This window comes from Carcharodon carcharias, chromosome 26 (assembly GCF_017639515.1).
Source record: "Carcharodon carcharias isolate sCarCar2 chromosome 26, sCarCar2.pri, whole genome shotgun sequence".
Classification (NCBI taxonomy): Eukaryota; Metazoa; Chordata; class Chondrichthyes; order Lamniformes; family Lamnidae; genus Carcharodon; species Carcharodon carcharias.
This window is the reverse complement of record NC_054492.1, coordinates 41,236,834-41,251,633: the sequence shown is the minus strand read 5'-3', so window position 1 is coordinate 41,251,633 and position 14,800 is coordinate 41,236,834. Positions and strand designations below refer to the sequence as shown.

General features: G+C 42.3%; 1 protein-coding gene across 5 annotated transcripts in view; it reads left to right on the top strand.

Annotated features, from left to right (window-relative positions):
* Nucleotides 1-13,489, top strand: part of cep152 (centrosomal protein 152) — a 100,560-nt gene extending 87,071 nt beyond the window's left edge. For 4 of the 5 annotated variants that reach the window (XM_041175286.1, XM_041175285.1, XM_041175287.1 and 1 more), the window contains 3 exons: nucleotides 6,190-6,346; nucleotides 7,796-7,902; nucleotides 12,038-13,489. In XM_041175286.1, the coding sequence (XP_041031220.1) occupies nucleotides 6,190-6,346; nucleotides 7,796-7,902; nucleotides 12,038-13,215 (1,442 nt within the window). In that variant the 3' untranslated portion in view covers nucleotides 13,216-13,489. The remainder of the gene's footprint in view (nucleotides 1-6,189; nucleotides 6,347-7,795; nucleotides 7,903-12,037) is intronic. The other variant, XM_041175288.1, reaches the window with a different exon arrangement.
* The last annotated feature ends 1,311 nt before the right edge of the window (nucleotides 13,490-14,800 follow it).

Sequence of the window (14,800 nt, the reverse complement as noted above, 5' to 3'; positions counted from 1 at the left end):
GCAGTCCATGTAGTGTAGGTAATCCCACAGTGCTATTAGGAAGGAAGTTCCAGGTTTTTGACCCAACGACAGTGATTGAACGGTGATATATTTTCAAATGAGGATGGCGAGTGACTTAGAGGGGAACTTCCAGGTGGTGGTGTTCCCATCTATCTGCTGCCCTTGTCCTTCTAAATTGTGGGTTTGGAAGGTGCTGCCAAAGGCGTCTTAGTGAACTCCTGCAGTGCATCTTGTAGATGATGCTCACCGCTGCTACTGTGTCGGTGGTGGAGGGAGTGAATGTGGTGCCAATCAAGCGGGCTGCTTTGTCCTTGATGGTCTCAAGCTTCTTGAGTGTTGTGGGAGCTGCACTCATCCAGGCAAGTGGGGAGTATTCCATCACACTCCTCACTTGTGCCTTGTAGATGGTGGACGGTCTTGGTTTGCTAGGCCATTTCAGAGGGCATTTAAGAGTCAACCACATTTTTGTGGGCAGGAGTCACGTGTAGGCCAGACCATGTAAGGGCGACAGATTTCCTTCCCTAAAGGACATTATTAAACCAGATGGATTTTTACAACAATCAGCAATGGTTCCATGGTCATCATTAGACTTTTAGTTCCAGATTTTTATTGAATTCAAATTCCACCATCTGCCGTGGTGGTATTTGAACCCAGATCCCCAGAGCATTACCCTGGGTCTCTGGATTATTAGTCTCGTGACCACCGCACAGTCATTGTAAAGACGAAGTCCAAACTTCACATTGAGGATACCCTCCAGCATGTTGTGTGGCAGTACCACTGCTTAATGGGATAGATTTCGAACAGATCTCGCAACTCAAGACTGCGCATCCATGCAGCACTGTGGGTCATCAACAGCAGCAGAATTGTACTCGAACACAATCTGTAATCTCATGGCCCAGCATATTCCCCACTCTATCAATGCCATCAAGCCGTGGGATCAACCCTGGTTCAGTGAGAGTGTAGGAGGGCATCCCAGGAGTCGCACCAGGCATACCTAAAAATGAGGTGTCAACTTGGTGGAAGCTATAACACAGGACTACTAGCATGCCAAACAGCATAAGCATAAGTGATGGACAGAGCTGAGCGATCCCACAACCAACAGATCAGACCTAAGCTCTGCAGTCCTGCCGCATCCAGTTGTGAATGGTGGTGGACAATTAAACAACTCACTACAATATCCCTATTCTCAATGATGGAGGAGCCCAGCACATCAGTGCAAAAGATAAGGCTGAAGCACTTTCTGCAATCTTCAGCTAGAAGTGCCGAAATGGATGATTCACCTCGGCCTCCTCTATGGAGGCCCCCAGCATCACAGATGCCTGTCTTCAGCCAATTCAATTCAATTCACTCCACGTGATGTCAAGAAACGGCTGAAGGCACTGGATGCTGCAAAGTCTATGGGCCCTGAAAATATTCCGGCAATAGTACTGAAGACTTGTGCTCCAGAACTTGCCATGCCCCTAGCCAAGTTATTCCAGTACAGCTACAACACTGGCATCTACCCGGCTATGTGGAAAATTGCCCAGGTATGTCCTGTACACAAAAAGCAGGACAAATCCAACCCGGCCAATTACCACTTCATTGGTCTATTCTCAATTATCAGTATAGTAATGGAAGAGGTCATCGATGGTGCTATTGAGCGGCACTTGCTTAGCAATAATCTGCTCACTGTTGCCCAGTTTGGCTTCCGCCAGGGCTACTCTGCTCCTGACCTCATATCAGCCTTTGTTCAAACACAGACAAAAGAGCTAAACTGCCGAGGTGAGGTGAGAGTGACTGCCCTTGACATCAAGGCTGCATTTGACCAAGTGTGACATCAAGGAGCCCTAGCAAAACTGGAGTCAATGTGAATCGGGGGTAAAACTCTCTGCTAGTTGGAGTCATACCTAGCCTAAAGGAAGATGGTGGAGGTCAGTCATCTCAGCTTTAGGACATCTCTGCAGGAATTCCTCAGGGTAGTGTCCTCGGCCCAACCATTTTCAGCTGCTTCAAGAATGACCTTCCTTCCATTATAAAGTCAGAAGTGGGGATGTTCGTTGACGATTGAACAATGTTCAGCACCATTCGCAACACTTCCACTACTGAAGCAGTCCATGTCCGTATGCGGCAAGACCTGGACAATATCCAGGCTTGGGCTGACAAGTGGCAAGTAACATCTGCACCACACAAGTGTCAGGCAATGACCACCTCCAACCAGACAGAATCCAGCCATCGCCCTTTGATGTTCAATGGCATTACCATCACTGAATCCCCCACTATCAACATTCTGGGGGTTACCATTGACCGTAAACTGAACTAGATTAGCCATAGAAATACCGTGGCTACGAAACTAGGTCAGAGGGCTAGGAATCGTGCGATGAGTAACTCACCTCCTGACTCCCTAAAGCCTGTCCACCATCTACAAGGCACAAGTCAGGAGTATGATGGAATACTCCCCATTGCTTAGATAGGTTCAGCTCCCACAACACTCAAGAAGCTTGGCACCATCCAGGACAAAGCAGCCTGCTTGATTGGCACCACACCTACAAGCATTCACTCCCTCCACCACTGACGCACAGTCGCAGCAGCATGTGCCATCTACAAGATGCATTGCAGGAATTCAGCCTGACTCCTTCGACAGCACCTTACAAGCCCACGACCATTGCCATTTAGGAGGACAAGGGCAGCAGATGGAGGGGAACTTCCAGGTGGTGGTGTTCCCATCTAAGTCAGTCGCCATCCTGACTTAGAAATATATCGCCGTTCCTTCACTGTTGCTGAGTCAAAATCCTGGAACTCCCTTCCTAGCAGTACTGTGGGTGTACCTACACCACGTGGATTGCAGTGGTTCAAGAAGGCAGCTCACTGCCACCTCCTCAAGGGAAATTAGAGATGGGCATTAAATGCTGGCACAGCCAGTGAAGCCCACATCCCGTGAATGAATAAAAAAAGATTGTTTTAAGTTCATCCCTATTTGTTTTCTCTCGATTATCATTAATCTTTGAGAAGTTTTTTAAGTTTTCTACAGTGAAGACACACTGTATTCAATGCCTCTGCCATTTCCTTGTTTCCATTATCAATTCCCCAGACACTCTCTAGAGGACCAACACTAACTTTAGTTACTCTTTTTCTTTTTAAATACTTGTAGAAACTCTTATAATCTGTTTTTATATTGCTAGCTAGGGTTCTCTCGTGATCTTCTTTCTGCCTCTTTATTATCTTTTTAGTCATTCTTTGCTGGTTCTTAAAATCTGTCCAATCCTTTGACCTACCACTAATCTTTGCAGATTTGTACAGTATTTCTTTCAATGCAATACTATCTTTAACTTCCTCATTTAGCCATGGAATCATGCATCTTTCTTGGAGACCCTTTTTTTCCTCACTGGGATAAATCTTTGCTGAGTGTTATTAAGTATCTCCTTAAAACTTTGCTGCTGCCACTTACTGCCCTACCTTTTAACCTAGTTTCCCAGTTCACCTTAGCCAGCTCTGCCTTCATACCCTCATAGTTACTTTTGTTTAGGTTTAAAACACTAGTCATGGGCCCACACTTATCCCTTTCAACTGGACATGAAATTCTATCATATTGTGATTGCTATCACCTAGAGGATTTTTTACCAGGAGGTATTGATTAATCCTGACTCATTGCACATTACCAGGTCTAGGATAGCTTGCTCCCTGATTGGCTTTAAAATGTACTGTTCTAAGAAATTGTCCTAAAAATGCTAACTTGTTTTCCAGGTTACCTTTGCTAACATGATTTGCCCAATCTGTGTAGATTAAAGTCACCCATGGTTATTGCTGTATTTTTCTTATACACCCCATTTATTTCTTCCTGTATGCTCTGTCCTACACTCTAACTACTGTTAGGGAGCCTATAAGCTACTTCCAGAAGTGACCTCTTACCTTCACTATTTCCTATATCTACCCAAACTGATTCTACATCTTGGTCTTTCAAGCTAAGATCATCTCTCTGCACTGAACTAATGTCATCCTTAATTGACAATTTCCCTGCCACCTTTTCCTTCCTTCAAGTCATTTTGATATGTCAAATGCCCTTCAACATTCAGCCTTGGCCACCTTTCAGCCATGACTCTAATGCCTATCAGGTCACATATTTACCTGTGCTAGCAATTCACCATTTTTGTTATAAATGCTGTGTGCATTCAGTTACAGGGCCTTAAATTTTTTAACCATTTTTGCAATCTCTGGCCTGCTTTGCTGGTGCACTCTTACAATTGTATGTTCTGTCTCTTCTTGTCACACTCTGGTACTCGTTACCCAAATTGCTGCCCTGCTCCATTACTTTGTTGTTTCCCTTTACTTCTATCATCTCTCACATGATCCTTTCCTCCCAACTATTTAGCTTAAAGCTTTCTCTACTACTAGTTAACGATTTGCCAGAACAGTGGCCCCAGCGTGGTTCAGGAGTAGACCCTCCGAACAATACAGCTCCTACTTTCCCCAGTACTGGTGCCAGTGCCCCATGAATCAAAACCCATTTCTACCATGCCAATCTTTGAACCACGCATTCATCTCTAATCTTTTTTACCCTATGCCAAATTTGCTTGTGCCTCAGGTAATAATCCAGAGATGATTATCCTTGAAGTTCTGCCTTTTAAATTTAGCACCAAGCTACTCATATTCCCTCAGCAAAACCTCTTTCTTAATTCTACTTATGTCATTGGTACCTACATGGACCACGACAACTGGATCTTCGCCATCCCATTGCAAGTTCCTCGCCAGCCATGAACAGACTTCCTGAACCCTGACACCGTACAGGCAACACAGCCATCTGGACTCTTGCTTTCGGCTGCAGAGAACTGTGTCTATCTCCTGACTATACTATTCCCCTACTACCACTAAATTCCTATTTACTTCCCCTGCTTGAATGACTTTCTGTACCACAGTGTCCTGGTCATTTTGCCCATCCACTCTGCAGTCCCCACTCTCATCCAAACAAGCTGAAAGAACCTCAAACCTGTTGGACAATCACAAAGGGCTGAGGCCCCTGCAGTCCTGCTTTCGGGGTCTCCATACCTGCCTCACTTGCAGTCTCACATCCCTATCCCTAAACACTGACCAAATCTGAAGACCCTATCCTAAGGGATGTGATTTCCTTCTGGAATGAAGTATTCAGGTAACTTTTCCCTTCCCTGATATGTTCCAGCGTCTGCAGCTTGCCCTCCAGTTCAGTGGCTCCTCAAGCCGCAGACACTTAACTGCAGACATGCTTGCCCTGGATCACACTCGCATCCAGAAGCTCCATGTGCTACAATCACAACACATCACCTGCACCATCATCCTGAATTTAATTAACTAATGATTTGATTAATTTATTTATTTTCCTCTTTATATGTACTAATTTGAACTTTAGTAATAAAATAGACCTTTACCACTTAGAAAAAATATAGATTTTCTATTTTATTTTCATTTTCGGCTATTTACGCACTCTCCCTAAGATTAGTTACTCACCAGCCAACCAGCTTATGGTTTTCATGTGATGTCACAATCTGATTTTTTTTTTAAAACTGTGTTCTCCAGCAACTGCTACAGCTCAGAGCCTCGCTCTGTATTTATATATTCTCCTCTCTGGTATGCTCCTTACATGTCTGCTTTCTCCACGCTCTCTCAGGTGTAGGCTTTTCGTAAAATATCTTATTACATTGAAAAATCTCGAAGTACTTATAAAAGCAAGTCAAGTAATGGTCTTGGCTTACTGCAGTTACCAATATCTTGAAGCGGTAGTGAGTCAGAGTTGTGGGTTTAAGCCCCACTTCTATAGAGTTGAGCACACAACACGGGTTGACACTTCAGCAGTACTGATTTAATAGTGCACTGTCAGAGATGCTGTCTTTTTATTGAGATGTTAAACCTAGGATCTGACTCTCTTCTCAGTGGGACATTAAAGATTCCATGGCAATACTCAAAGAGCAGGAGAGGAATCCATGTTTATCTCTTAATCAATATCATCTCATTGTTTTGCACCCCTTAATGTGCAAATTGGCTGTCAAGTTTCTTTACAGTACAACAGTGATGGCCTTCATGACCTCAAGACATTCCAAAGTGTTTCATGTCCAATGAAATGCTTTTAGAGTACACTTTATAAATGCACGTTATTTACTTCCTACCAGAGGAACAAAGTTTAATGCTGTGATTTTAAACTATGACATTATTTGTGTATCCTGAGAACCTTCTTAATTTGTGCAGGAGACATGATGCGTTATATTCAAGAGAGTAAGGAGCGAGCAGCTGAAATGATTCGTACGGAAGTGTTGAAGGAGCGTCAACAAACTGCACGAAAAATGCGAAAATATTATTTGACCTGCCTGCAGCAACTCCTAACAGATAGTGGGAAGAATGACGGGTAAAAATCTTTGTTGCAGTTTCTATTAGACCATTGTTTACTGTGGTTACCAGTAACGTCATGTTTTTGCATACACACGGTGTAAGCCGTTCCTCCTTTTCAGCCACAACATGCCATGTTCTCATTAGTAATCAGCCTCAACTTTTCACTCTACAAGTGCATGTTTTATTTACCAGTACCTTATAACTTGGCGCGGGGGATTGAGCAGACATTGAGCAGAAATGTACGACGTTTAATTGTAAAACTTTAGGAGATTTGAGACAGTGTTCCTTCTTAAAGGAACAATGTCCCTTTGATGCACAGGCTAATAAAACACAGTCAGAAATCAAAGATTAATAGGTCCCAGTCCGTAAGATCAAAACTTTGAGCCCCAGGGCTCAACTCTTTTAAATCTGCCATCCTCATCATTAATATGTCCTTATTGAGGATTAATGAAATCAGAGTCTTGCAATAGAGTAGAAATTATTTTTAAGGGTGGTGAACCTACTAATGCAGACTTCTTACTGATTAACTATGTACATTCCCCTGATATATATTGCTCCAACATGAATAAGGCTATCCAAAACAAAAACAAAAATACCTGGAAAAACTCAGCAGGTCTGACAGCATCTGTGGAGAGGAACACAGTTAACGTTTCGAGTCCGAATGTCTCTTCATCAGAACTAAAGAAGTTCTGATGAGTCATTTGGACTCGAAACGTTAACTGTATTCCTCTCCGCAGATGCTGCCAGACCTGCTGAGTTTTTCCAGGTATTTTTATTTTTGTTTTGGATTTCCAGCATCCGCAGTTTTTGCTTTTATCTTAGTGAATAAGGCTATGTTCATTGAAGGTAGCTAGATGTTGATTGCCTGTGGAGAGCAAAGAACTAGCAATACTAACAATTATGGACATATCAAAATTATTTCAAAGCGCTGCATTTGGCTAAGCTCTACATTTCATTTGCCAATTTTCTCCGGTCCCTTAGCTTCCACTTCTGAGGGCTGCAAAGCAAACTGGGACATCCTTCCACAGACATGGGCAGTTCTCTGTACCTCATAGCTGACTTTTCAAATGTGGAGACTGTCATTGCTGAGCTTGGCCTTGTTCACTTGTGCAGTTTTTAAAAGTAAACTCGTGCTCTCTAGAATTGTGCCACTTCAATTTAGTTTGATGTGTTTTAAAATAAAATTGACATACAAACCATTTTTGGAGTACAGTAATGTGTAGGCAGTTGAATACTTGTTACAAGAATGGGAGCAGTTCTTTGCACAAAGTTACTAGTTTGAGATTTTAATAAATATAAAGCATTTTTTTTATTGATCCCTACACTCTTCGCCAATAACCTCCTTCTGAAAAGCCCAGTTCTTGAAAGAGGAGTTTATGATCCTTTGGAAATTATGGGCTCAAGAGCCAAGTTAGTTATGCTGGCAGTATAGATTTATATTAAAATGTTTGTTATTGTTTTACAGTGCTGAAAAGAGAATTATGAATGCTGCTAGCAAGTTGGCTGCAATGGCCAAAGCTTTAGAAACTCCTCTTCCAAATCGAAAGCGTGGTAAAGCTGAAATGCTGGCTGGTATGTATGGTATTTTGTAACATTAAATTTAACAGGGGTTGACTTATACACCAAGTATAAAGGTGAACAGCCTGTATGGGTAGACACCATTTTGAAATGACATCAGCATCCAATGCAAAGAATGGATGTGCCTTACACTCCCACACATCTTCACAACGCTGTGTGCAGTCTGCTCAATCCCTCAAGCCCAGTTATAAGGTACTGATAAATAAAACATGCATTTGTAGAGTATAAAGTTGAGGCTGATTACTAATGAGAACATGGCATGTTGTGGCTGAAAAGGAGGAACAGCTTACACCCTGTGTGTATACAAAAACATGATTTTGGGGGCTGAAAATATTAGGTGATCAGTCTTCACATTCAGGATACCCTCCATTGTGTTGAGTGGCATTACCACCTTGGCTAAATGGGATAGATTTCAATCAGATCTAGCAACTCGAGACAGGGCATCCATGAGATGCTATGGGCCATCAGTAGCTGCAGAATTGTATATGATCACAATCTGGAACTTAATGGCCTGGCATTTCCCCTACTCCATCATTACCATCAACCCTGCCTTAATGAAGAGTGCAGGACGGGGCATGCCAGGAGCAGCACTAGGCAAACCTGAAAATGAGGTGTCATTCTGATGAAGCTATAACACAGGACTATTTGCATGCCAGAAAACCAAAGCAGAATGTGATAGAGAGAGCTAAGTGATCCCACAACCAATGGATCGTGTCTAAGCTCTGCAGTCCTGCCACATCCAGTCATGAATGAGGGTGGGTAATTAAATAACTAACTGGAGGAGGAAGCTCCAGAAATATCCCCATCCTCAGTAATGGGGAAGCCCAGCATATCAGTTCAAAGGGCAAGGCTGAAGCATTTGCAGTCATCTTCAGCCAGAAGTGCCAGGTGGATCATCTATCGCAACCTCTTCTTGATGTCCCCAGCATCACAGATACCGGTCTTCTGCCAATTCATTCCAGTCCACTTGATATCAAGAAATAGCTGATGGCACCGGATACTGCAAAAGCTATGACAACATTCTGGCAATAGTACTGAAGACTTGTGCTCCAGAACTAGCTGTGCACTTAGCCAAACTGTTCCATTAGTTATAATATTGGCATCAACTCAGCAATGTGGAAGATTGCCCAGATATGTTCCGCAAAAAGCAGGACAAATCCAACCAGACCAATTACTGCCCCATCAGTCTACACTATCATCAGCAAACTAGTGGAAGCTGTAGTCGACACTATCAAATGATACTTACGCAGAAATAACCTGCTCACTGATGCTCAGTTTAGGTTCTGCCAGGGCCATTCAGCTCCTGAACTCATTACAGCCTTAGTCCAAACATGGACAGAAGAGCTGAATTTAAGGCAGTGAGGGAAGAATGACTGCCCTTGATATCAAGGCAGCATTTGACCGAGTGGGATCAAAGAGCCCTAGTAAAACTGAAGTCAATGGGAGTCAAGAGGGGTGGGTGGGAGGGAGAAACTCTGCACTCAAAGGAAGATGGTTGTGGTTGTTAGAGGTTAATCATCTCAGTCCCAAAACATCACTGCAGGAATTCCTCAGGGTAGTCCCAGTCATTTTCAGCTGCTTCATTAATGATCTTCCCTCCATCATAAGATCAGAAGTGGAGAGATCTTTGCTGATGACTGCACAATGTTCAGCACCACTTGTGAATCCTCAGACATTGAGTCAGTCCATTCCCATATGCGGCAAGACCTGGACAACATTGAAGCTTGGACTGATGTCTGGCACGAATGTTACTTGCTACATAAGTGTCAGGCAATGACCATTTCCAACAAGAGAGAATCCAACTATCTCTCCACGACATTCGATGGCATTACCATCACTGCATCCCCCACTATCAACACCCAGCGGTTTGCCATTGACCAGAGACTGAACTGGACCAGCCATATAAATACTGTGGCTACAAGAGCAAGTCAGAGGCTTGGAATTCTGCAGAGATTAACTCCCTTTCTGACTCCCCAAAGCCTGTCCACCATCTGCAAGGTACAAGCCAGGAATGTGATGGAATACTCTGGCAGAGTGGAGTGGAGTTCCAACCAACACTCAAGAGGCTTGACATCCAAGACAAAGCAGTCCGCTTGATTGGCACCCCGTCCACCACTCCCTTCAACTTCCACTCCCTCTACCATCAACATAGAGTGGCAGCAGTGCACAGCAGCAACAAAGCTTCTTCAACAGAACCATCTAAACCTCCAACCTCAACCGCTGAGAAGGACAAGGGCAGCAGATGCATAGGAACAACATCACCTGCAAGTTCCCCTCAAAGCCACTCACCATCCTGACTTGGAGCTATATTAATGTTTCTTCACTGCCTCTGGGTCGGAATCCTGGAACTCCCTCCCTAACAGCACTGTGGGTGTACCTACACTACACGAGCTGCAGTGGTTCAAGAAGGTGGCTCACCATCACAACCTTGACGGCAATTAGGGATGGGCAATAAAAATCCTGGCCCAGTCAGCGATGCCCACATCCCATGAAAGAAGTAAGACAATAAAATGTGACTTATGTGCTGCGATTTATGGTATATTTGCCCAAGAGAGATACAAAATTGAGTAACCTCAAGTTTTGATTGCACATACTAATGTCCAACTCAAGCTGCATTTACAGAGACCAAGGAGAAAAATGGTTGCTTGCCCCCATGGGATGTGGGCATTGCTGTCTAGGCCAGGAGTTATTGCCCACCCCTAATTGCCCTTGATAAGGTAGTGGTGAGCTGCTGTCTTGAACTACTGCAGTGTGTGATGTAGGTACACCCACAGTGCTGCTAGGGAGGAAGTTTCAGGATTTTGACCCAGCGACAGTGAAGGAATGGCGATATTGTTCCAAGCCAGGATGTTGTGTGCCTTGGAGGGGAACTTGCAGGTGGTGGTGTTCCCATGTGTTCTCTGCCCTTGTCCTTCTAGATGGTAGTGGTTGTGGGCTTGGAAGATGCTGTCTAAGTATCCTGGTGAGTTCCTGCAGTGCATCTTGTAGGTGGTGTATAGTGCTGTCACAGTGCATTGGTGGTGGAAGGAATGAATGTTTGTGTATGGGGTGCCAATCAAGCAGGCTGCTCTGTCCTGGGTGGTGTCAAGCTTCTTGAGTGTTGTTGGAGCTGCACACTTCCAGGCAAGTGGAGAGTATTCTAACATACTCCTGACTTGTGCCTTGTAGATGGTGGACAGGCTTTAGGGAGTCGTGAGGTGAGTTACTCGCCACAGGATTCCTAGCCTCTGATCTGCCCTTGTAGCCACAGTATTTATATGGTTAATCCAGTTCAGTTTCTGGTCGATAGTAACCCCAGGATGTTGATAGTGGGGAATTCAGCGATGGTAATGCCATTGAATATCAAGGGGTGAAGGTTAGATTCATTCTTCTTGTAAATGGTTTTTGCCTGGCACTTGTGTGGCGTGAATGTTACTTGCCACTTGTCAGCCCAAGCCTGGATATTGCCCAGGTCTTGCTGTATTTGGCCATGGACTGCTTCAGTATCTGAGGAGTTGCAAATGATGCTGAACATTGTGCAATCATCAGTGAACAACATTATAGAAACTTTATCCCATTAACTTTAAAGGAAGAAATGTGTTTTTGCTAACATAGTCCACAGGTTAGCGAATTTTTAATATTTTTTAATATCTGCTACTATGTGAACGGATAACAAACGGAATGTCAGTTGGACTGATTAAGTATGCATAAGAATGTATGGAGATTTAACTTCAAGTTGGCTATGCTATGGTCCCAACTTTTATAATTTTTTTGTGTCCGGAGCATAACAAAAATAAAGGACATAATGGCAACAGTAATTTAATGGCTGTGAAGTGCTTTGGGACATTCTGCAGTTGTGAAAGGCGCTATGTAACTGTTTTCCTTATCCGAATTATGACTAATTGTTTTCATCATTACTGTGATCTGTATGATGAAAAAGAGCTATTGTAAAAGCCATTTAGCATTTAAAGTTGCAGACAATTTTCTGTGCCAAGTTTTGTATTGCATCTGGCTTCTTATAACACCTGATGAGATTGCTCCCCTTTATCCTGTGCCAGCATTGGTACTTAATGCCAAATAACCTACATTTTCACGTGGATGAATCTTAATATGTAAATGCATTTTATCACTTGTTTCCTTCTACCCAAAGCACATCCAAATATGCAAAGTTCAGAACAATCTCCAGTCATTCCTGAGCAAAATCGAGAGGCTACTGGATCCGTGCATGTGCAGGCAAAGCACGTTGAGAAACCATCTTCTAGTGAAGACCTAGTCCAGAAATTCAGAAAACACAGAACAGGCAATGAAATTCATAAAGTATGTGCGCCATACTGTTTGAACAAGATTGTGTATGGTCCAACTGCAGAGAATGGCACTCCAGAAGAAGAATTGTTTACAAATCATAAACCAGTTACTATTCATAAGATTGAAGGAAAGTCTGGTATTTTACAAAAGGATACAACTACCTTGTTGCATAAGACAAAGGATAGTCATCAATTGAATGGCGCTGTGTCAAAACCAAAGCTTCACAAAGCTGCCAGTGTTGCACATTTTCAGAATTCAGCAAAATATCTTTCCCAAATGTGTCTCAGCAAAGCACATACATTCAGCTCTATTGATAGTCTTACAGACAGAACGTCTTTGAAAATGGCATACAGTCAGGATGGTGTCTCGCCTTCAAAAGGTTTTATACATTATTCAGAAGAATATGTCTGCTCCAAAACTATGACTGGGACATCGGATGTGCAAGAAACCCCTGAAAGAGATGGTGATTGTGTTTCCAATCTTGAAGCTATTAGGTCCTGTAAAACGGGCACTTACAATTTTAGGCAGACTGAAGGAAAAACATGCCATCTAGATGATTGTAGCACACCTATAGTATGCACAGGGTCAAGTGGCATTTCTAAGCCAATGTCATCTACAAACTTGATACATAAAATAGATTCTGTGGCAAATGGCACTGCACAAGTGTCACCTTCCATTTCCTCTATAGCCTCTGAAATTAGCTCTCTTTCAGATGAAGAGCATGCTTGTTATTCAAGTAAAACAATCCCAGTTGTGTCAAGGATACATACAGAACAAATACAAAAAGTTGCAGAAAACAGCCTTTCTGTTTTTAACAGGGGCCAGTTGAGTGTGAGGACAAAGCCTCATAAATATATTAAGTGTACTGAGCCTGAACTCGCACTGAATGACGGAATAGCAAAGACAAGCAAACTACACCATCTGAAAGAATATTCCCATAAGTACCCATTGCACATGATCCCCAATATAGATGCTATTCAGCAGGACAGTGGATTTGACAGTCCTTTTCTTACCACTTCTTGACTAATTAAAATTATCTTACGAACAAATCCTTGAATCTTTAAGACACCTTTCAGCCACTGAACTAATTCTACAGGGTTTTTTGAGTAATCTGTCACTGTTCTTAATTTACAACATAATGATTCATGATTTTGCTAATATATTTGCACATATTTATGTTTCTAAAGTCTATTTTTATACCACAAACTGATTTGTTTTGCTGTTTGGTTTCTATGTTGGTTTTGGGGACAAAATGTTTATTTTAAGATATCACGGTAATAAAGTGCACTTGCTTTTTTATAAGTCTTGGTTTGAAAGTAGTTTAAACACCTAACAGTAATTTGACATTTCCCTAATTCAGTGGCAAATGCTTTTTTGTTGTCTTTATCTTTTAAAGAGGTCTATTTATTCTTGATCTCATTTTTATTTCATGTTCTGTAATGTCACTTCTAATCAGCGCACACTTGAATTGGGATTTTTTATACATAACCTTGTGGTTGTTACTCTTACCAGACTATTCAACCATATAAGCTGTTCATTAGTGATGCATTAGTAAATCTAAAGTAGTTAAACATGCTTTCTCTTTTTTTTAGGTGCAAAACTCATGGAACACTTAAAAACTTTTCTACAAAATCCTTTTAAATCTACCCCTTGCTACATTACATAAAGGGTCTCATTCTCAATTCACTATTTCTTAATTACAGAAAAGCTAAAATAAATAACACAAATTAGGTTAGCAACTTCGGGGCGTGAGACCTTATATTTACTACAGTTCCCATAGAGACCACTGACTTTTTAAGAGATTAATTTCCCAGTGACTGATAGAAATCACCAAAGGACAGGATTTCACTATTTTAAGACTCTTTCTTCAAACAAACTAAAATCAACAAAGTTGTATTAGATTAAACTAATTAAACAGGAAACTAAATAAAGAAAAGATAATAAAAACAAATTGCTGGAAAAACTCAGCGGGTCTGGCAGCATCTGCTGAGAGAAACAAAAGGTTTCAAGTCTAATATGACCCCTCTTTGGAATGGAAGAAAGTTAGGAATGTGATTGGTTTCATGCTGCTGAAAAAGAGTGGAGAGGCAGGTGAAGCAAAAGAGGTCAGGGATAGGTTAGAGAGCAAAGAGATAAATGACAGGAGTCATGGAACACAGGCAAAGGGAGTCATAGTATTGACGATGAAAAGCTTGGTCAGAGTAGATGTTAACAGCAGGATAAAGATCAGCACTGTCTGAAAGCAAAACATTGAGAACAAGATACAGACTGGCACTAGAGGAAAATAAATTCAAAATGGAGAGAGTTCATGGTCTGAAGTTGTTGAACTCAATGCTGAGTTCAGAAGGCTGTAAAGTACCTAATTGGAAGGTGAGGTGCTGTTTCTCCAGCTTGTGTTGGGCTTCACTGGAACATTGTAGCAGGCCAAGGGCAGAAATTTGAGCATGAGAGGAAGATGGTGAATCGAAGCGGCAAGCGAGCAGAAGGTTGAAGTCATGCTGGTGAACTGAGCAGAGGTGTTCTGCAAAGTGGTCACCCAATCTGCAATTAGTCTCCCCAATGTAGAGGAGACCACTTTGTGAGCAGCAAATACAGTAGACCAAATTGA